This window comes from Sceloporus occidentalis, unplaced genomic scaffold (assembly GCF_023333645.1).
Source record: "Sceloporus occidentalis isolate IW3139 unplaced genomic scaffold, rSceOcc1.0.p SCAF_1, whole genome shotgun sequence".
Lineage (NCBI taxonomy): Eukaryota > Metazoa > Chordata > Lepidosauria > Squamata > Phrynosomatidae > Sceloporus > Sceloporus occidentalis.
In genome coordinates this window covers 13,687,692-13,710,786 of record NW_028316981.1, presented here as the reverse complement: position 1 = coordinate 13,710,786, position 23,095 = coordinate 13,687,692, and the positions used below count along the sequence as shown (strand labels likewise).

Genomic DNA, 23,095 nt, shown 5'->3' with positions numbered 1-23,095 from the left:
CTGAAATATCTGCTTCTGAGAGAGGTAGGTAGAGATGTATCAGTTGATGGAGATGTCTATTCTTAGAATCCAAGGACAGAGCTCTGTCAGTCTGTAAAATCAGGAGCTAAAGAGAAGAAGACCCTGCAGCCCCTTTGAGACTCAAAGAAAGAAAAGAAGGAAGGAAGGAAGGAAGGAAGGAGTGGGCAGCAGCAGGAGCTTCCCTAGATTTAAGTCAGGCATTTGGACCCAAGAGTAATATTTGCCTTTGGGCCCAAATGCATCTGAGGAAGGAGGCTCAGCTCCAGGAAAGCTCCTGCCTTTTAATTTCCACTCAAGGGATCTCTTTGGATATATATTCTTAGAATGTCTCTGTCTCATGATATCAGAACTGATACATCTGATATATAAATATTCTAAGAGAGATAGTTTGAGCTGTTTTGATAGATGGATAGATATACTATAGATATTGTGAGATAGATAAGGATATTGTTGGCTTGGTCTGCCTTTTGTTTTGAGGATAAGAGGATCAGGGTCTGTGTCTTCTGCTCCTCTTCAGGGTCTTCCTTCCATGAAAGCATTTGGGACATTGAAACCCTTCAAAGAGGGCTTCCCTCTCATCCCCAAAAGAAAAGGCAAGAGAACGACAACCAATACGGAAGGAAGGCCCTGTGGAAGGAACACATTGGACACATGCCAATTCAAAGAGCATATAAAACCAAGACATGGCAAAACAATCCATCCATGAACACTTTCCCATTCAAAATTTAAAAACCATCTGGATAGGATTATTATTATTATTAACCTTTATTTATGAAGCGCTATAAATTTACACAGCGCTGTACATACAATCTTTTTAGTTAGACGGTTCCCTGCCCTCGGGCTTACAATCTAAAAAGACATGACACAGAAGGAGAAAGGAGTGGTGGAGGGAAAGGGTAAGAGGTCCAGCAGTTCCTCTCTACCTCCGAGGCCTGGACCAAGGCAGATGGACTGGAGGGAGGGCTTGGCTTCAAAATGGAAGGTTAATCATTATCCAGGGAAAATACATACTCACAAGTAGGATAATACATATACAATACATAGCAATACAGGAAATGGTTCAATAAACAGGCACCACAAGAACATCAAATAGTAAGCAACATCAAATAGTAAGAGACAATTATGCAATGCCTGGGAAGGCTTTTCTGAACAGGATGGTTTTCAACTCCGTTTTGAAGCTGGTTAAAGAAGTGATGGCTCTTGTTTGTGGGGGAAGAAGGTTCCAGGAGTGAGGGGCAGCAAGTGAAAAGGGACGAATCCGGGATGGGGCAGAGGAAATCCTGGGCTGGGACAGCAGCCCTTGACTACCAGAACGGAGGGCCCTAGTGGGAAGGTGAGGAGAAAGAAGGTCTGATAAGTAAGGAGGGGCCAGTCCATGGAGGGCTTTGAATGTCGACAGCAGGAGCTTATACTGAATGCGGAAAGGGAGAGGGAGCCAGTGAAGGGATGCCAACACAGGAGAGATGTGGTCAGAGCGGTGGGTGGAAGTGATAATGCGTGCAGCTGAATGCTGGACAGAAATTAAAGGACGGAGGTGAGAAAGAGGAAGCCCAGCCAGGAGGACATTACAGTAATCAAGTCGTGAGATCACTAGGGCATGGACCAGGATCTTGGCAGTAGAGGCGGAGAGATATGGTCAGATTTTGACAACATTGTACAAAAAAAATCTACAAGCCTTGGCTATGGTCTGGATCTGAGGGATATACGACAGAGAAGAGTGAAAGATAAAGCCAAGACTGCAGGCTTGCTGGACTGGTTGAATAGAAATGTCCACAGAGACAGAAAAGGAGTGTTGAAGGATGGGCTTAGGAGGAAAGACAAGAAGCTCTGTCTTGGACATGTTGAGTTTCAAACGCCGATGGCGCATCCACTGCGAGACAGCTGTGAGGCAGGACGAGGCTTGCTGTTCAAGCCTTGGAGAAAGGTCAGGGGCGGAAAGATACAGCTGGGTGTCATCGGCATACAGATGGTAGGAAAAGCCAAAAGAGCTGATGAGTTTTCCTAAGGACAGTGTATAGAGAGAAAACAGAAGGGGACCCAGAACAGAGCCCTGAGGAACACCCACAGATAAGGGAACAGGAGAAGAAGTCTGACCGCCAGCAACCACTGCAAAAGATCTGCCAGACAAGTAAGATCTAAACCAGTCGAGAACAGAGTCTGAGAACCCAAGGTCAGAAAGTATATTAACTAGAAGAGAGTGATCAACGGTGTCAAAGGCTGCAGACAGATCAAGAAGGATGAGAACAGAGTAAAGGCCATTAGCCTTGGCCTGTAAAAGGTCATTCGAAATCTTAGTGAGAGCTGTCTCAGTAGAATGCCTTGGGCGGAAGCCAGACTGAAAGGGATCGAGGATGGTGTTGGCTTCAAGAAACTTAAGACAGCGAGAATAAACAACCCGTTCCAAAACCTTAGAAAGAAAGGGAAGAAGAGAAATCGGACAATAGCTAGACAAAGAGGAGGAGTCGAGAGAAGGTTTTTTCAGAATTGGGGAGATGAAAGCATGTTTGAAGTCCGAAGGGAAGGAGCCTGTAGAGAGAGAGAGATTGATGATATGGAGAAGCGAGGGCAGAAAGGAGGGAGCTATAGAGATTAGAAGACGAGTAGGAATTGGATCAAGAGAACAGGTTGCAGGTTTGGAAGAGTTCAGAAGTGTAGAGAGTGGTCTTTCGTGTTGTTTTAAACTCAGAGAGTGTAGCTGGCTATTTCTGTTGAGGCAGGATTTTTGTTTGGAAATAAGTAGAGCATGTTTTGAAAAGGTCCTAATGTCTATTATACATTCCACCTTTGCTGTTCTCAGTTAAAGTATTGTAAGCTACTCCCAGCCTCCCAAATATTTTGGGCTATACTCAAGAAAGGGAGACAATGGAGCATAGTGGTTTGAGAGTAGGACTAGCACTCTGGAAGACCAGGGTTTGAATTCCCATTCCCTTCAGCCATGGAAGCCCATTAGGTGACCCTGGGCAAGTCACACTCTCTCAGCCTCAGAGGAAGGCAAGGGCAAACCCCCTCAGAACAAAACTTGCTAAATTCTAAGGAAACTCCATGATAGGTCTGCCTTAAGGTCTCCATAAGTCGGAAATTATTTCAAGGCATACCAAAACAACAACAAACTCGCCAAAACACACAACCACCACCAATAGAGAATGTGATTCTATGTTTGGAGCATAACTTGATTTATACTGAGTCAGACCATTGGTCCATCTAGCTCAGGATTGTTAACTAACTGGAGGCAACAATTTGAGGATTCAGGGTTCTTTCCAAAACCTAGTTAGAAATACTTGTTTGTGAAGTGATGGCTTTCAGGGCCGGCATCCATCGTTTTTTGTGGGTTTTTCGGGCTGCATGGCCATGTTCTGGAAGAGTTTATTCCTGACGTTTCACCAGCATCTGTGGCTGGCATCTTCAGAAAATGCTGGATGCTGAAGATGCCAGCCACAGATGGTGGCAAAACACCAGGAATAAACTCTTCCAGAACATGGCCATGTAGCTCAAAAAAACCACACAAAAAACCCTATAAATCCTTGTTTGTTTATGCTGTTTATTATAATTGATGCTCTGGGGATGTTTATACCCAGATTCCTCCCTTCCGGTACTCTGTCTGCTGCTCCTTGCATCTCAGTAGAAGCTGAGGGTCAGTGGAAAGTACTAAGCGTTTGTAACCCACCCTTAGGCTGAATGAAGCACTTGCCTGAGGCACCAGATGTTGGCAGACAGCAGAAGCACTTTCTCTTTGATGGAGGATGCAGTCCTGTCAACTGCAGGTTCTCCAAGGAAGAGAGGGGTTACCCAAAGAAAGGGGGGGTACTGACAAAGGTCCCCAACGACTATCAGCATCACTTAAAATGTTCAGGGAATTCTCCTAAACTTGGAAGAAGCTGGGTACTTTTAGGATCATTGACATCTGTTTATAGCAGAATTCACTGAGGTCTCCATGTCTGGGTGAATGAAGAAGGTTTCATTAAGAAATATGCAAGAGTGCCATCAAGCATGATAATAATTCAAACACAAACAGCATTGAGAGCTAAACAAAATGGCAATCTGGAAACTGGAGAGCGGAGTTTGAGAGGTGCAGAGGGGTGATAATTCCCTGTCTCAAGAGGAGACCATGGACATTGGGAGAGGTTCAGACTGGGGTCTGAGGGTGAGACAGTGAGAGGGAGATTCTCTCTATGCCCAGGAGGGAGCCAGGTTTTGGGACCAAGATTGATATCTGGGATCCTACCCTCAAGGGGTGGGCTATCTTGCAAGGTAACAAAGACCCAGGAAAAGACATTGGGATTCTGGGCAAAAGCAGTGACTGGATGAGGACAGCCCCAGGCTGGATGGAGAGGACTGTTGGCTGGAAGAGGGCAGAGGGCAGGTGGACCCAGTTGGCTTCTCCTTCGTCTCCTGGTGGAAGAAGAAAGGGATATGGGCCTGGGCTGAGGAAGGAGTCAGAGCCCCCATTGAGCTTGGATTGCAGCATTACCTGAGCCATAACCAAATCCTCAGTCTCCACTCCTTTCTCATGGGAAATACACCTGGAATGCCAAAGGTCATCCTGGGACCCCTTAAGATCATGTTGGCCCCAGATATGAAAATATGGAGAGCCCAAATACATTGCAGGGAGTACTGACATGGGGCGCCACCTTGTCCTTTACTTCAGTTAACAAAATGTCCTGAAAGCAATGTAGAAAGATTAAAAAGCAACACCATTGCTGCTGACAGAGATGTGCTAAAAGGTGGCAAGAGAAAGGAAAGGCAATAGGGACAGGGCAAGTGGAAGGATGCTGCGTTGAGAATCTGTAATGTGGATTTAGCTGTAAAAGAGCGTTTACATGATCTCTCGTTTTCCATGCTTCTTTTGGGTAGAGCCATGCAGAGGAGCTTTGGGGAGAAGATGCTCAGTTCTGAGGTCCAGCGCCAGCACTTCAGGCAGTTTGTCTTCCAAGAGGAGGCTTTGGGGCCCCGAAAGGTTTGCAGCCAGCTCCACAGTCTCTGCTGTCAGTGGCTGAAGCCAGAGAGACACACCAAGGCTGAGATGATGGACCTGGTGATCCTGGAGCAGTTCCTGGCCATCCTTCCCCCAGAGATGGGGAGCTGGGTTCGAGAGTGTGGAGCGGAGACAACCTCCCAAGCAGTGGCCTTGGCAGAGGGCTTCCTCCTGAGCCAGGCAGAGGAGGAGAAGCAGGGAGAGCAGAAGGTGAGCTCATTTGGAGGGGCCATTATTATTATTATTATTATTATTATTATTATTATTATTACTATTACTATTACTATTACTATTACTATTACTATTATGTATATTTAGGACGTTATTGTCTGCGGAAGACACGGTTTGTAGCCAGATTACTAACTGGGTTTGATTACAGGAAACCTGTGACTCCCTTTAGAAACAGGTTTGCTGGTTATTGGTTCAGCTCCAGGCCCAGTTCATTGTGCTGGTTATGTCCTGTAAAGCTCCGTCTGGAGGAGGAAGAGGAGCAGCTGAGGTCTTTTCATCTGGTCATTTTGCTGGGCCATCACTATTTCTTTGGAAGGCATTTTGAAAATTTTTGAACAAACTGAAGCTTAATCTAAACAAGAAAATAGGGTATGCAAAGCGATCTTGTAGCACTTTGAAAGAAGTCATAAGATAAATAGACTAAAAGATCCCTTTGCAAATTGATATTTCAGACTTACACAGCTATGTCTCTGAACAAAAAGGGGATGCTGGTTACTGGGAACCTGTGACTCCCCTTTAAAGCAGCTTTGCTGGTTATTGATTCAGTTCCAGGCACAATTCGTCCAGTTAGTTATGTCCTGTATCTCTCCACCTGGCTTCCTTTGAGTCTTTTTGAGGGAGCATCTTCTCCCACATGAGTGTATCCTCATGGTCCTATCTTGTGGGAACATGAGATGGAGCTTCTCAGGGGCTGCCCTTGGGGTCTAGAACTCCCTTCCTGGGGAGGTTATACTGAAACTAGTATAACCGTGTGGAATGGCCGCCGCCATTTTCTATGCGCAGAGCACGTACTAGGGTTAGGGGGTGCAGAAGCACCGCCCCTTCCTAACCCTAGTATGCGCTCCGCACGTACTATATGGCGGTCTGTAACCTGCCAAAGTGTAAGCTAACTGCCCTAAACCATCTGGGTACTCATTTTAGCAACCTCCTTGGAAGGATGCAAGCCTGAGTCGAGCTTGAGCCCTTTTTCTAGTATTGAACTTGCAACCTTATGGTTTGTGAGTGAGTGGTTGCAGTACAGCATTTAACCACTGTGCCACCATGAAAGGAAGACGATGAAACACTAGCAGAATCATAGACTGTGTTTGTGTATATGAGGAAGAATGCTCCAGCGCACCATGTGGAATTGAGCTGAGTGGATGTCATAACCTTACTGAACTACAGATCCCAAAATGCAGCAGCCAGGCATAGTATTTAAAGCTCCCTAGCCCCGTTTTGAGAGTGTAAAGTGAAAAGCTCCTAAGACTAAATGCCTCTTCGGAAAAACCTCAGCAGTCATGAGTGAAACTCTATTCAGGAGCAGGAGTTTGTGTCTCTAGACTCTGCAGTGGCCTTTGTTTTCTTGGCTGGCAATCATCTACGTAGGAACTCAGTTTTGACCCAGCGCTAACAAATTCTTCTCTCTTCCCTCTCCCTCCCCATTTCTGCTTTTGCTGCAGGACTTGTTTGTGAAAGAGATGGCTGAGAAGGAGAAGTGTCCTTTTGAATCCAGTAAAAGGCAGCGGCCGAAGTGGATCACGCAGTACAGAGAAGAAATGTCCTCCTCAATGAGTAAGGGCTAAGAGGGTAGTTTCCGCTTTGATTTCTTCTTCTCAAATATGTCTGAAATATCCAGACTCTATCCATTGCAGCACTTGGACCATTTTATGTAGGCTAACTAGCACTTTGAAATTACAGGTACAGTCGGCCCTTCTTATACACGGATTTTTTATACACGGATTTAAGCATCCACGGTTTGAAAATGTTACAAAAAAGTATAAATTTACCTTGATTTTCCATTTTTTATAAGGGACACCATTTTGCTATGTCATTATATGTAATGGGACTTGAGCATACACGGATTTTGTTATACACGGGAGATCTTGGAACCAAACCCCAGCGTATAACAAGGGTCCACTGTATACCTCAAAACCTCTGACAGGGAAGTATGTTTTACAAGGACTTTTTATACCTGACCAGCCTTCCTGTTCCTCCTCATCCTCTTTGTTGCTAGCTTTTAAAAGCAAGATTGAAAGATGGTGAAGGAGGATAGGAGAAGCACAGATTTCAGTATCCAGTTACAGTGGCATGTCTACAGAAAACAATGTAATAAAGCCTGGTGTGGGAAATGGTGTATGCTGCATTTAGGAGCATACATGTAGGAGGGACTGGAAGGAGAGAGAAAGGTTAGAAATACTCTTTGCTTTTTTCTTCCTCCCAGGAGGCGGTATAAGGACTGGGTCTAAGTGTACAAGGACATCTCTTCACCCTGATGGACTCAGAACACCTTCTGGGAAGCTAGAAAAGGTAGGGAACAGGATCTCAAGTGAGCCAACAAAGAGCTGGGCTGGGTGCCTATCTCCCTTTGAAAACTCCCTGGTCCCCACAGAATCTTGTTCTTTCCGTTTGCTTCCATCACAAGTTGCCACTGTAAGGAGTCTTTGGATGGCATGCTGTAAGCGTTTCAGTTTTCTTGAGCAACCTAAAAGAATTAATTTTCTCTTTCTGCAGGTGACCTTTGAGGATGTGGCTGTGGATTTCACAGAGGAGTGGGCCCTGCTGGATCCAGGCCAAAAGGCCCTTCATCAGGAAGTGATGGAGGAGATTCTGGGGACCCTGTCCTCTCTGAGTAAGGCTCCCTCTTTCTTGGGATTGTGCATTTTAGAAGTGCTGAAAAGTAATCCTGAGGGTATTTCTTCAATCTTGATAGATTACAGCAGGCTGAGTGGTTTTCTTTCAGCTTTGCTTATGTCTCTGGCCTCTCTGGCCAAGCAACAACTGGGTGGCGAGGGGAGGGCTTCACTAGCTGTATCCCCCGCACCAAGGGCCTGGTTTGCCTCCTCCAATTGCCGCTTTGGCCCCATCCAACCACCAGACCTTCTTGCCAAAAGTCGGAGAAAGCCAAGCCCTGATGTTGACACAGTGACGTCTGTGTGAACCTGCCATAGGGTTTCTCATCAAGATTTGTGCAAATGCTGTTTGTCATTGCCTTTCTCTGAGGCTGAGGGGGTGACCTTCCCAAGCCCACTCAGTTCATTTGTACCCTGGTCTCCAGCTATCTTAGTCCAACACTCAAACTACTACATGCTGGTTCTCCTTTGGCCCCTTTAGATAGCAAGGGATCTCATTCTCTCAGTAGAAGAACAAATTTTGGGACTGACCAAACAAAACTGAATTAGATAATGAAGGTAGAGTTGGACCTCCTGATCCACAGATTCTTTATCCATGGATTCAACCATTCATATCTTGAAAATATTGAAAAACATACATTCAAAAAGCAAACCTTGCCAATTATTTAAGAGGCACCATTTTACTCTACTATTGTATTTAATAAAGGACTTGAGCAAATCCCAGAAGATAGCAATAGTCCTCTGCACCTACTTTGTGGTCTAGATATTTTTGGATTAGAAATTCCAAACGTTTTCAAAATGTTTATTAGGACACTAGTACAGCCGGCTCTTGATATCTGAGGGGGTCTGTTCTGGACATCCCCCTAACACACATGAAAGGCAAAAAACACAGGCCCTCAAGTCTCATTCTTTCCCATTGCAGATAGGCCTCATGTGTACGCTGCCATTGGGGAGAATGCGATGGGACCAGCTGTAGATGCTTCAGTCCATGACAGGCCCATGAAAAACCGACTGTATGTTGTACAGATGTTCTTTACCTGCCCTAGGTCAATGCTAGGGAATTGTGGAAGCTGTAGTTTATTGTGGCACCAAGGATATCTCTGACAGAGAACGCTCAATGTCTCACAAAATGAAAATTCCCAGGATTCCCTAGCATTGAGCCTGGGCATTTAAAGCGGTCTCAAACTGGATCATTTCTGTAGTGTGTTTTGGACCTACAGGGACCTTATCTTGCTGTTCCCCAAACTAATTTTCACACAACTTGAGAATTTCATGTTAAGCTACATCATACAATTAAAATCTGCTGAAATGGACAAATGCCAGAAATTAAATCCACATACAGAGGCTATAAAGTTCTTTCTTCAAATGAATCATAGAATCATAGAGTTGGAAAAGACTACAAGGGCCATCCAGCCCAACCCCCTGCCATGTAGGAAATCTAAGGAGTTTATCAGACGCGAGTTTTTGGACCCTCAATTCCGCTAAGGAAGTGAAACAAATGTTGCGCAATGACCTTATAACGCGATGTTCTACCACATTGCTTGCTTTTCCATCAGTCCCCAGAAACATTATGTTAGCGCTACAATTGCACAAAAGTTGCGATTTGCGTGATGTGAAACCATGCATAGCGGAACTTTTTACTACACCAGCGCCTTCCTTTTGTCTTGAACATTTCGCATCAACATATTTACGCATGCTCCTTGGAGGTTTTGGTGGCATCCTGACCTTTGTGCTTCTGGGGAAGAGACGGGAGAGGGGAGAAGCCCCTTCCAGTTTCTAGCCTCCTATGTATTCCTTCAGGACAGAGTATGGGGCAGGAGTGGAAGGCTCTTTGGGGCTCCTTCAATTTCTAGCCTGCTAGGTGTTCATGCAGGGCAGAGGAATGAGGCTGGAATGGATGACCCTTTGGGATCCCTTCAATTTCTAGCCTCCTAGGTGTTCTTGCAGGGCAGAGTAGGGGGCAGGAGTGGAAGGCTCTTTGGGGTCCCTTTAATTTCTAGAAACCTACGTGTTTCTCTGAAACCCATGTTGACTTTTTGTGATTATGGAATTGCCTTCTAGATGTTCAGAGACTCTCTTTTTAATGATCTGCTCTAGAATCTTTCCTGGTTTAGATGTCAGACTAATTGGACGATAATTGTTGGGATCCTCATTTCCCCCCTTTTTGAAGATGCGAACGTTTGCCCTCCTCCAGTCTGCTGGGATTTCTCCTTTTCTCCAGGAGGTTTCAAAGATTATTGCCAATAGCGCCAATATTACATTTGCCAGTTCTTTTAATACCCTTGGCTGTAGTTCATCTGGTCCTCGAGACTTATATTCATTAAGGTTAACAGGTATTCCTGTACTATCTCTTTACTTATTCTGTACTGAAATTCCCCTAATCTGTCCTCTGCTCCATTATCCTCAGGTTGAGCACCCTTTTCCTTTTCTGAGAAGTCTGAGGCAAAGAAAGTGTTGAGTAATTCTGCCTTTTCTCTGTCCTCTGTTAGCATTTTTCCATCTTCTCCACGCAGTGGCCCTACTGTTTCCTTCTTCTTCCTTTTGCTGCGGACATATCCAAAAAAGCCCTTTTTGTTGTTCTTAACCTCTTTAGCAAGCCTGAGTTCATTCTGCGCTATAATTTTTCTGACTTTACCCCTACACATGCCCGCTATTTCTTTGAATTCCTCTTTGGTGATTTCCCCCTTTTTTGGTCAGGCCCCACCTGGAATATTGTCTCCAGTTCTGGCACCACAATTCAGAAAGGACATTGAGAAACTGGAGCGTGTCCAAAGGAGGGCAACTAAAATGGTGAAGGGTCTGGAAACCATGCCCTATGAGGAACAACTTAAGGAGCTGGGGATGTTTAGCCTGGAGAAGAGAAGGTTAAAAGGTGATATGATAGCCCTGTTTAAATACTTGAAGGGATGTCATATTGAGGAGGGAGGAAGTTTGTTTTCTGCTGCTTGAAATTAGGACCCAGAGCAATGGATGCAAGCTCCAAGAAAAGAGATTCCACCTCAACATTAGGAGGAACTTCCTTACAGTAAGGGCTGTTCGACAGTGGAACAACCTCCCTCGGAGAGTGGCGAAGTCGCCTTCCTTAGAGGTCTTTAAACAAAGGCTGGGTGGCCAGAGTTCCTGCATGGCAGAGGTCAGACTGGATGGCCCTTGCGGTCTCTTCTAACTATGATTCTATGATCCTACCTTTCCTAGCATTATGTCTTTTCTAATGAACCTTGCCTTCTGATGATGTTGTGGCCAAAGTACAGTCGGCCCTCTCTATCTACAGATTTTTTTTAATCCATGGATTAAACAATTTTATTTTCTTTCCATCCACTTCCTTCGCTGTCTAGAGCTCGCATCCATACATGGTGATGGGGAATACAGTGGCCTGGACTATTCTAACTTTAGTGTGCAGTTTATCTTTACACTTTAGGATCTTTTCTAGTTCTTTCATAGCTGCCCTTCCCAATCCTAGACTTCTGATTTCTTGACTGCAGTCCTTATTCTGATCAATAATTGATCCAAAGTATGGGAACTCTTTAGCTGTTTTGATTTCCTCATTATTATTTGATTTCTTGTTGTTACTACTGTACTTTTATTGCATGGGGAGAGGGACATATGGGAATCGTTTGTCTCACATGCCAAAATAACACACAGATCACAGGGATGCTGTGAAGAGAAAAGCTATCAGTGGTGTGTGTGTATTACAAGTGGAGGATTTACTTTTTAAAAAATTTGCTGTTATTTTTTCAGTTGAGAGCCAGCATGGTATAGTGGTTTCATTCTTGGACTAGGACCCTGGGAGACCATGGTTTGAATACACATTCAGCCATGAAAACCCACTAGGTGATCTTAAGTGAGTCACACACTCTCAGCCCCAGAAAACCCTGTGACAGGTTCACCTTAGGGTTGCCATTAAGTTGGAACTGACTTGAAAGCACACAGCAACACAACTATTTATTAGTTACATTTACAGTGAGCCCTTTGTATACACTGGGGTTTGGTTCCAGGACCTCTCATGGATACTAAAATCTGGATGCTCAAATCCCATTAAATAAAATGACATAGTGAAATGGTGTTCCTTATGTAAAATGGCAAAATCAAACTTTTCTGTTTGGTATTATTTATTTATTTATTTATTTATTTATTTATTTATTTTCAAGCCGTAGATAGTGGCTATGGTGCAGAATCTGTGGCTATGGAGAGCCAACTGTATGAGGTATATCTTGCCTTTTCTCCACATATGACTCTCCTCCTCCCCTTCTTATCTATACAACAGCCTTGTGAGGTGGGTGAGTCCAAGAAACCATGACTCACATCATAGGGCTGCTGCGAAGACAAAAGCTATCAGTGGTGGCTCCCTGATATCTTACAGTTTTAAAAAGAAATACAAAAGTCTCTGCCTTCATGGAGTTTACAATTACAGTACCACCACAAGATAGGAATAATATGGGGAAATGCAGGGATATTTGCTATGCCAAAAGGTGGCTTTTCAGGAATTTTAAGGGAGAGAAAGAGATAGCACCACATGCGCTCTTCTTAGCATAATGCAACCAATATAGCTCACAAAGCTGTTGTAACAACTTCTGAAATATCCTGGAACATTTGTATAGAAACGATATATTGTGGAGATGGACAGGACAAGTCTTCAGTGGTAATTTTCTAAAACAAGTTTAATAACAATTGTCAATATGGGGAATAAAACATTATCTTACATTATAGATGTCACAAATTCTGGACTATTTTGTATGGCACAACAGTTGCTCTCTTGCATTTTTGGAACACCATCTTAGAAAAGGATGGAGAACGAACAATGTACAATGAAAGTAATCCCTACAAACAAGCCATTTGGTCTTCTTCAAACGCTGTACTGACATAAGCGTTGTGGAAATATAACATGGCACAAATATATGTAACAAAATATTCAGTATCCATTGTTCCCCAACCCAACAGCTATTTTTCCCATCTGAAACGCAATTTAGCAACCATAGATTAACGAAACACACATGTGCCTACCGGTATATGTGTCTTAATATAAACACATTTGCTGCAGTAAAAGTGAAGGAGATTTTCAAGTGTATTTGCAGATGGATTTAAAAAATTGGGATTGTGTACTGGATGTCTAAATATTTAATACTTTATTAAGGCTAGCCAGCACCAAAATCTTAAAATTCATTCATTCATTCATTCCACCAACTGAAGACTTCTGTGGATTATGGAAAAGCATATATTTCCAGCAGTCAACTGGTACTGTGTCCGCACTGAGGAAAATAAACATTCCGGTACTTACCTCTTTGGGTGATGCATGGGTGCAAAACAGGTGGCACACAGTTCACAATCTCCAATTACATCCAGTACATAATCTCCTATCTGCACTTCAGGGTGATTCTCCAGAGGGTTTGCTCCAGATCAGACCAGAAACTCTGGAGAATCCCCATTGTGATAGAGGTCAAAAGGAAGCACCTTCAGCTGGGTGTGCCATTGACCTGGAGTTTGTGGACAGTGCTGCCAGTATCCCAAGTCTGTTTTGGGTGCAGTTGTGGATCCCTGTGGATCCAGAAGCCCCGACGGCAAGCTGAGGTTTCCCCATCAGTGTGGGCACAGCCTTCCTTACCTATCTCCCAAACTTCACTAGGTTTTCCCCATCCCGATGAAGAATGACCACACACACGCCTGTATATCATTGCACTTAATACATGAAGCACACGTGCTAGGAAACTCGTCAATGATGCACCAGGACACACACATGTGTAGTCACCACACAACCACCTACCTGTGGGCTGCATACTGTTGCCTCTGCATCTTGTAGAAATGCGGGGTTCAAAGAGGTATTAAGCACTATGATTCCACTTTAATTGCCATGAAGAGCTACTCGAGTTATCTGGCTCAATACCTTAGACTGCAAACCCCATGGCAGTTAAAGTGGAATCATAGTGCTATTATTGAGTAGTGTGAAAGGACCCAATATCCAAAATCCAGGATATTGGGTCAGTTACGTTCTTGAGATTTATCACTCCTGAGGCCAGGAGGTTTGTTTGGATGCATATTCTCCATGGAAAAAAAATCCTGTGTGCAGAAGACTATCCTACCAAGGAAATTGTTAAACCAGAAATATTCCTTTCTTCTTTTATAGTGTTTGTCAGGGTGGATAGGCAAACTGCAGCAAAAACAATCCAGGATGTCTACACTGTAAAAATAATATAGTTTGATACCACTTTAAATGCCATGGCTCCATCCTACAGAATCCTGGGATCTGTGGTTTTGTGAGGCACCAACAATCTTTGGCAGAGAAGGCTAAAGACCTTGCAATGCTACAAATTCCGGGATTCCACAGGATGGAGCTACAGCACTTAAAATGGTGCCAGATTGTGTTATTTCTACAGGGTAGATGCACTCCCAAAGTCTTTAAGGTTAGAATAAGCTTAGCACAAGCCACTGGACCTCACAAAATATACTGCAATCCAAGACCAAATAAAATGCATTTGTCTTAAGATGACTCAAGATTGATGGCTGTCTTATATCCTGGGCATCTAATGCTCCATACTCAAGAACTTTCTAATGTGGAAGAACATCCAGCTAAGCTATCTTCCTAAATATAGTCTCAAGCAGGAACAACACCCACCACTTCATCTACTACACTGATTACACTTCCAGGCACTGTTGAACTTCAACACCCATCATTGGCCGTGGAGGCTGGCGCTGATGGGAACACGAGTCTAGCAACATCTGCAGGGCCATATTTTCAGTTATTCACTGGAAGAAGGAGTGGCAGGAGGACATACAATCCATTTTCTTTTCCAAATAAACATTTCTAGACTAATTTAGATATAATCAGCAATGCCTTTTCTCAGTTTAAAGGCAGGTCATCCCACAATACAGTTCCACAAATAAACTGAGAACTATCCATCACTATCTTTGGTCTAAAGGCTTAGCAATTTTGTCTCTTTCTATATAGATATAAGGAACTGCTAGTAATGAACAATAAGGATATACAGTCTTATTCTATCAATAGTTAGGTTTGCCAAAGCCTGCTGGAATCAATAAACTCACATCTAATTCTGCTGGGTTCTGACTGTCTTAAAGAGGGGAGATTTTAAGTCTTTTAATGTCAAGGTCTTTTCTGGCATACAGCAAGATTTGGACTTTAATAGATATTTTGCTATATATTCCTTCTTCCTCCAATATGGATTCTCTGCTGTCTGGTAGGTCTTGACCTCAGAACAAAGTTTTCCTGACGGTCCACTGAGAGAAAAGCCAAATGGTTTATCTCCAGTGCTTTCAAAGGCCTGGGATTGGACAGAAAATTACCAGCTCTTTTCATAGTTTGACAATGGACAGGATTTACACAAAGTGCAGATGAGGTGTTAAAGCTGTTCTTGTAATATACCACTTCAGAGTCTGGGTGAAGGAACGCATAAACATGAAAATCATCCCTGTGTGTATGCAACAAATGTGTTAGAGGAAAAATTAATCTAGAATTTTTCTACCTGACAAGCTAATTTCTATATGCAAGACATATTCTATGTTGTTTCATATGAGGAAACATTCCTGTCTGGCAATCTTAAGTACTGTTATGTCCAGGAGCAGTTTTACCACCTCATCTATTTGTACAGACTGAGTGTCCCTTATGCAGAATTATGAAATCCAAAATACTCCAAAACCCAAAACTTTTCCCATATAGCCAAGATAGGCACACCTTTGCTTTCTGATGGTTCAATGCACACAAACTTTGTTTCATGCATAAAATTATTTAAAATATTATGTATAAAATTAATTTTAGGCTATATGTATCAGATGTATATGAAGAATCAATAAATGTTGTATTTAGACTTGGGCCCCATCTCCAAGATCCTGCAAAAAATATGAAATCCAAAATCCTTTTAGTCCTAAGCATTTCAGATAAAGGAGACTCAACCTGTATGAACTTCTGCTACTGTTTCTCCTGGACATATATTATGTGTATATAAAGCTGCACTGTACATTGATCTGAAAATTTTCCTATCACAGAATTTCTCTCCACTATTTAACCAGGTGTGCTAGTGTCTCATACAGTATGAACCACAACAGAAGCTTCAACACACTGGGTGCTAATTTCATTTTCTTCCTCTGTGGATTCACTTGAGCTTAAGAGAATTTGCTCCTGGTTTGACACTTCCTCTGCGGTCTGAGAATATGGTCTCAACCCAATATGGGTTCTTCCATGCCTAACAAGGTGTGATCGCCTATTGAAGCTTTTCCCACAATCTGGGCAGCCATATGGTTTTTCCCCCGTGTGAATTCTCTTGTGCCGAATGAAATGTGACCTCCAGTTGAAGTTCTTTCCACACTCAGAACATTTAAACTCATTCTCCTCGCTTTGGGTGGTCTCTCCTCTCTCTTTAAGGAGTGAGGAGTTATTGCAACGTTTGTCACCAACTAGGCAATGATAGAGTTGGGTCCCCACAGCCTTTCCCTCCTGGGCATTTGCACTGTTTATAAAGAATGGGCTGTTCCTGTAGCGTGCATCAGTCTCCAAGCATTTATATGGTTGATCCTCTTTGTGAATCTCTTCTTGTTGGCTCTTGCCCATCACAATGAGTGAGCAGTGAGTGTAGCTTGTTTCGCTGTTTTGCCATTCATAGAGTTGGCCTCCGATCTGTGCTTGCCCCTGTGGGTTCACACCTGCAATGAGGAGGGAGCTGTGACTGTAGTCCTTTTTGCCCTCTGAATATTTAGAGGGATGGCCCTCCAAATAAATCTGCTTGGGTGGATTTGTGCCGGCAATAAGGAAGGAGCTGCCTTCGTACCTTGACTCGCTGTCTTGCCATTCATATGGATGGCCTCCCAGGTGAGTTGCCTCATGTGTGCTGAGGTGTGACCTCCGATTGAAGCATTTTCCACAGAGGGCACATTTGTATGGTTTCTCTCCTGTGTGGATCCTCTCATGCCTAAGGAGTTCAGAGGTCTGGCTGAAGCTTTTCCCACAATCCGCACAGGAATAAGGCTTCTCACCTGTGTGGACCCTCTCATGTCTGACCAGCTTTGACAACTGGTTGAAGGTTTTTCCACAGCTGAGGCATATGAATGATTGTACTCCTTTGTGGGCTATCTGATGCCTCACAAGATTGGATTTGATGGTAAAGACTCTCCCACACTCTTCACACTTATGACTTTCCCTTTCCATATGAGTCCTCTGGTGTCTATTCAGTTTGGACTTCTCAATGAAGCTTTTCCCGCACTTGGAGCATTTGTATGGTCTTTCTCCAGTATGGGTTCTCTCATGTGTGATAAGGTGTGACTTCCAGTTGAAACTCTCCCCACAAACGGGGCATATGAATGGGGTCTCTCCTGTGTGGAGCCTTTTATGCGCTAGAAGGGATGAACTCTGAGTGAAACTTTTCCCACAATCTGTACAGGAATAGGGTTTCTCTCCTGTATGGATATTTTCATGTCTAATCAGGGTTGAGGCGTGGCTGAATGTTTTCCCACAATCTGAGCATTTGTATGGTCTTTCTCCTGTATGGGTAATTCCATGCCTAATGAGATCGGATTTGAAGCTAAAATTTTTCCCACAGTCAATACACGGATAAGGTTTCTCTCCTGAATGGGTCCTCTGATGTCTGTTACGGTTTGACCTTTCAGTGAAGCTTTTCCCACAGTGCACACATTTATATGGCTTCTCACCTGTGTGGATTCTTTTATGTGCCAGAAGGTTGGAGGCTTGAGCAAAGGTCTTCCCACACTCGTTGCATGTCCTCGGGCCCTGAGATCTGCGTATGCGCTTTCGGGATGGGCCTTTGCCAAGAGCCTGGGGATTTCCCATAGATGGTAGAATGTTATCTGTTCTTTTTGCTATGTGGTGCTCTGTTTGTTTCCCTGGCCTACAGAGATTCACAGCTGTTTCTCCTTTCTCAAAACATTGGCCAACATTTTCACCTGCTAATCCCAGTGACATCCCAGTTTGTTGCTTTTGCTCAGATTTTTGTGTCTGAAAGTCCTCCTTATTCTCATTCATTTGTTTACCACCTATTAGAAGAAAGAAAGATCAATGACTTAAGCAATCTTACATACAGAGCGGAGGGAGGGGGAGACCATACTGAGCAGGGTTCTGGTGTCTCCAAGGAGTTGAGCCTTTAATCTCCCTGTGATGATATGACCTTTGGGGGTATTGTTGTTGCATTTATTAGATAAATTAAGGTAATATGGTTGGGTATGCAAAGTATAGCAGATGTAATAAGGTAAGGGTCTATTAGGAGAGGGTAAGGGGGAAAAGTTGTGAATGTGTGGTGCTTGGTGGAATGTCAGAAGGGATTTGGGAAAAGGGGGGAATAAGACTGGAGTCAGAGTTGTTTTAGGAATTAGTTGGGTTAAGAAGTTTGAGTGGTTAGTTCAGTTAGCTACAGTCAGAGATAAAAATTAGTTAGAGTCAAGGTCAGTTAGGATATGAGAGAAAGAGTGAGAGATGCGATTTAGATATATAGAATAGGTAATCTGTAATGTTATGCTCAATTTCTGTTTAATAGATCTTTATTTTGGTATTACAGATTGAGTATCCCTTATCCAAAATGCTTGGAACCTTTCAGATTTTTCAGAATTTTTGAATATTTGCATATACATAATACCTTGGAGATGGGACCCAAGTCTAAACACAAAACTAATTTATGTTTCATATACACGTTATACATATAGCCTGACGGTAATTTTATACACAATAGTTTTAGTGATTTTGTGCATGAAACATAGCTTGAGTCCATTGAACAATCAGAAAGCAAAGGTGTCCTTATATCTACCACCCATGTGGACAATTTTGGAGAATTTCAGATTACAGAATTTCAGATAAGGGATATTCAAGATACTCAACCTGTATATGCTTTTGCCTCGGAAAACTGCATCAAGAATATGGGAAGGTTTAATTTCAGACAGAGTGTCTATGGTGGTGTCCAGGGTCAATATAAGAGAAATCCAGTCTTGCAAAGGAACCAAGTGGGCTTCTTGAAGGTCTGCACAGTTAATGGCCACAACTGTGGGACAGTAGCAGGTGCTCGCATTGGGGATAAGTGGAAACCCTCACAGTTGGTGGCAGTAGGTTAGCATGAGGAGCTCTGTGGGGGCTTAAAGTACAAATGACTAGGACACTGAACATTGGATTCAAGCTACAGAAAAGGAGACGCCACCTCAACATTATGAAGAACTGACAGCAAGGGCTGTTCAACAATGGAACAGCCTGCCAAAGAGAGTCTTTCCTTCTTTGGAGGTTTTTAAGCAGAGACTGGATGGCCATCTGTTAGCAGTGCTTTGATTGTGCATTCCTGCATGGCACGGGGTTGGACTGGATGGCCTTTGCAGTCTCTTCCATTTCTGTGATTCTAATATTTTAAATAAACAAATGGCATTACTAATTGATACTCTATTTGAATACAGTATCCGCTGGGGTTTGGTTCCAGGAACCCCTGTGGATACCAGAATCTGTGGATGCTCAAGTCCCATTATATACACTGGAGACGTAAAATGGTTTCCCTTATATAAAATGGCAATATCAAGGTTTGCTTTTTGGAATTTATATCTTTTTGGAATATTTTCAAGCCGTGGATGGTTGAATCCATGGATGAAGAATCTGTGGATATGGTGGGCTGGCTGTAATTCCCAGAATCCTCAATATACCACGGTTAGTGCTCTATTCAGCAGCAGATTAAACCCTGTCTAACAACCAGAGATTCTTGGAGCATCATGCAGGTAACACATTTGAATTTTCTGATTGTTTAACTCAGGAGGGAAAACTAATAGCATCCATAAGAGGGACCTGAGCACCTTTATATTTTCAATTTCATTTCTCACCATTCTAGATTTTGCCCCCTTACTTTTAATATTCCTTTACCATCAAGCGTTTTGTACATATGCAAGTGAGCAGTCCCAATCCTCAGGTTGTAGATACCTCCCTTTTGCTCATGGGTGTGTTTGTGTGCATGCCGGTGGGTGCATCATTTTGGTACATAAGGTTCAGCACTCACAGCCTGAACACTGGAAACAGAGGGTACATGTATACACATGCAGGTGGTTGCAGAAAGTTTTGTTCTGAGTCTCTGAACCATCTTCTAAGGGCTCTTTACCCAGAAAAGCCACATTACCAGCATGCCCCTGGGTGATGATGCTCTTGTTGTACAGGATACTTTGATCTGGATCCAGAACAGGCGCTTGGTCATCTGGGAAATATGCAGCAACCTCTTGGAAATTCACTGGCATCTGAAAGACAAAAAACACCATTTAGTCACCTGAAGAAAATAATAATAAATAAAATAATGAGAGCCAGTGTGGTGTCATGTATGTCTCATTTATCCTTTTGCATGTTTTAATTAATGTGGTTTAATTTATGCTGTTAATTGTTTATTTGTTGTTGTTCCCCGCCTCGATCCATGGGGAGAGGCAGGTAAGAAATAATAATAATAATAATAATAATAATAATAATAGGTTTGAGCCACTGGAGTATGATGCTGGATATCAGGGTCTGATTCCCTGCTCAAGCATAAAAACCCACTGGGTGACCTTGGGCAAGTCACACTCTCTCAGCCTCAAAGGATAGCAATGGGGGAAAAACCCATCCGAAGAAACTTGGCAAGAAAACCCTATCACAGGTTCGCTTTAGGGTTGCTATAAGTAAAAAATGACTTGGAGGCACATAACAACAACAACAACAACATAATAATAATAATAATAATACCCGCAAGCACCATTCCTCCATCTAAAGTACAAAACTAATACCAAAAAAACTAGTAATACTTTGATGCCATTTTATGGCACACCCAGCTCTGCTACCTGAGGTGGCTGCCTCATTCTGCCTAATAGCTGGGCAGGCCCTGATACAGAGACAGAGAACCCTGGAATTGAGAACTGGTGTCCTAGTGAGCCCTGGTACACATTATGTCCGTTCAATTTGTATGTCCTTGATACGTACAGAAATGTATGCATCACAGGCAATCCTCAGTCCTGACTCTCCATCATATAAGTGCTTGGGGAAACCCACACCTATGTAATTTTTACACCAGATAGTTCATACGCAGGTTAATTCCTATATTGAAAGCCTCCTGGAATTTAGCAAGTACAAAAAAGTGGGAATTTTGCAACATGAGTGTACTTGGGGTGTCCAGAATCATAATCCAGTGCTCAAATTACTATATCACACTGGGTCTCTATTTAATATAATGGTTAGTATTCATTTAATATAGGTAGTAATCTCTGGGACACACAACAATCTCCAACTCCCAGAATTCCACAGCCTTGAGCGAGGGCAGTTAAAGCGGTACCAAACTGGGTTATTTCTCCAGTGTGGATGCAGCCTTGGAGACAAGGCCTGCATATGCACTGCAGAAACAATCCAGTTTGATACCACTTGAACCATCATGGCTCAGTGCTATGAAATTGTGGGATTTCTAGTCTGTTGTAGTGTCAGAGCTCTCCGACAGAGAAGGCTAAATGTCTCCTCAAAACTACAGTTCTCAGATTTCCATAGCACTGAGCCGTGGCAGTTAAAGCAGTGTCAAACTGGGTTAATTTTGCAGTGTGGATGAGGCCAAAAAATCACTTTCCCAGAAAGACTACTTACATGGGCCAGGAACCAAGGAAGGGAAAGAAAGGCTCTCAAGAGGTTACATTTTTAACATTGACAGACTGGGAAAGCTTTTCAATTTAACAAAACTGTGACTGAGCAAAACTGACAATTAAGAAATTGAAAAAGGATTTATGTCATGAAGAATTCTTTAAAAACTAAGCAGCCGGTCCCTGGGCCTCTTTTTTTGAATTCCTCTTTTGTTGTTGCTGTGGCTGTTGTTCAGATTTCCAGAACTGGAGGTACTCTGCTGTTCCCAGAGAAACTAACTGTCACAACCACCAGTAGCCTCTTGTTTGAATAATAGGCTGTGGGGGAAAGGAGGAAGGAGGGAGGGAGGGAAGGAGAGAGAGAGAGGAAGGGAGGAGAGGAAAAGAAGGAAGAAAGAGGAAAGGAAGACGAGAAAAGGAAGGGCGGAAGGAAGGGAAAGAGAAGGGAAAGGGAAAGAAAGAGAAAAAGAAAGAAAGAAAGAAAGAAAGAAAGAAAGAAAGAAAGAAAGAAAGAAAGAAAGGGAAAGTAGGGAAAGGAAGGAAGGAGACGACAGAAGAGAAGGAAGGTAGGGGAAGGGAAAGGAAAGGTAAAAAGGAAGGAAGGAAGGAAGGAGAGGAAGAAGAGAGGGGAAGGAAGGAAGGGGAAGGAAAAGGAAAGGAAAAAGGAAGGAATGAGAAGAGAAGAGAGGAAAGGAAAGGAACAGAAGGGAAAGAAGGAAAGGAAAGGAAAGGGAAGGAAAAGGGGGAAGAGGAAGGAAAGAGAAGAGAAGAGAGGAAAGGAAAGGAACAGAAGGGAAAGAAGGAAAGGAAAGGAAAGGGAAGGAAAAGGGGGAAGAGGAAGGGAGGAGAGGAGAGGAAGGAAGGGGGAAGGGAAAGGAAAGATAAAGGAAGGGAGGGAGGGAGGAGAGGAAGAAAGCAAGGAAGGGAAAGGAAAGGAAAAAGGAAGGAAGGAAGGAAGGAAGGAGAGAAGAAGAGACGAGAAGAAAGGAGAGGAAAGGAAAGGAACGGAAGAGAAGGGAAGGGAAGGAAGGAAGGAGAGGAAGAGAAGGAAGGAAGGACAGGGACGGAAGTAGGGAGGGAGGGAGGAGAGCAAAGAAAGAAACTGAACGAAGGAAGGAGAGGAAAGAAAGAAAAGAAAGAGGGAAGGAGGAAGGGAGCGAGGAGACGAAAGTCAGCGAAGGAAAGGGGAAAGGGAAGGGAAAGGAAGGAAAAGGTAAAGGAAGGAAGAAGAAAGAAACAAAGAAAGCGAAGGAAGGAGGAAGGAGAGGAAAGAAAGAAAGAAAGAAAGAAAGAAAGAGAGGGAGGGAGGGAGGGAGGGAGGGAGGGGAGTCCCTTTCCCTGCTTCCCTCCAGAAACTACAGTCCATGCATTCTTATTTTGTAATGTTCATTTTTAAAAACTTCTGGGGGAGAGGTCTCTCTAGTCTATACCTTGCTTTCTGGTTACTTATGCTGCTCCAGGAGGGAGGTGTTCCAGCCAAGACTGCTCCCTTCCGCCAGGCCAGATGGAGAGGATAAAGGCGAGCCAAAGGGAAGGAAGGGAGGAAGGAAAGAGAGAGAGAGGGAGAGATTGAGAAAGGGGGAGAAGGGAGAAAAAGAGACAGACAGAGAGGGAAAGAAGGGGACTCTTATTTTGACAGGGCGGCGCGGTGGGGGCTCTTGGCAAGCGCATGCTCAGTGGCGGCCACTGAAGCCCTGCCTTGCCCTTA

At 43.5% G+C, this 23,095-nt stretch overlaps 2 protein-coding genes across 4 annotated transcripts; one reads left to right on the top strand and one right to left on the bottom strand.

Annotated features, from left to right (window-relative positions):
- On the top strand, positions 1–8,140 carry LOC149320835 (zinc finger protein with KRAB and SCAN domains 5-like). Its single transcript, XM_089496640.1, has 6 exons — positions 1–24; positions 4,873–5,203; positions 6,664–6,775; positions 7,425–7,510; positions 7,715–7,832; positions 7,914–8,140. The coding sequence occupies exons 2-6, from the start codon at positions 4,877–4,879 to the stop codon at positions 8,138–8,140; spliced, it is 870 nt and encodes a 289-aa protein (XP_089352766.1). The 5' UTR covers positions 1–24; positions 4,873–4,876.
- A 4,333-nt stretch (positions 8,141–12,473) lies between these two features.
- LOC149320834 (uncharacterized) lies at positions 12,474–23,002 on the bottom strand. Of its 3 annotated transcripts, none has more exons than XM_089504187.1 (3): positions 22,818–23,002; positions 19,923–20,037; positions 12,474–17,823 (listed from the first exon to the last, which is right to left on the bottom strand). In XM_089504187.1, exons 2-3 carry the CDS (start codon positions 20,035–20,037, stop codon positions 15,863–15,865), a joined length of 2,076 nt encoding a protein of 691 aa, XP_089360313.1. In that variant the 5' UTR covers positions 22,818–23,002; the 3' UTR covers positions 12,474–15,862. The 3 variants fall into 3 exon arrangements, with proteins under 3 accessions (XP_089360313.1, XP_089360329.1, XP_089360321.1); XM_089504203.1 differs by lacking the exon at positions 22,818–23,002 and adding an exon at positions 21,508–21,676; XM_089504195.1 differs by lacking the exon at positions 22,818–23,002 and adding an exon at positions 21,395–21,493.
- Between the last annotated feature and the right edge of the window lie 93 nt (positions 23,003–23,095).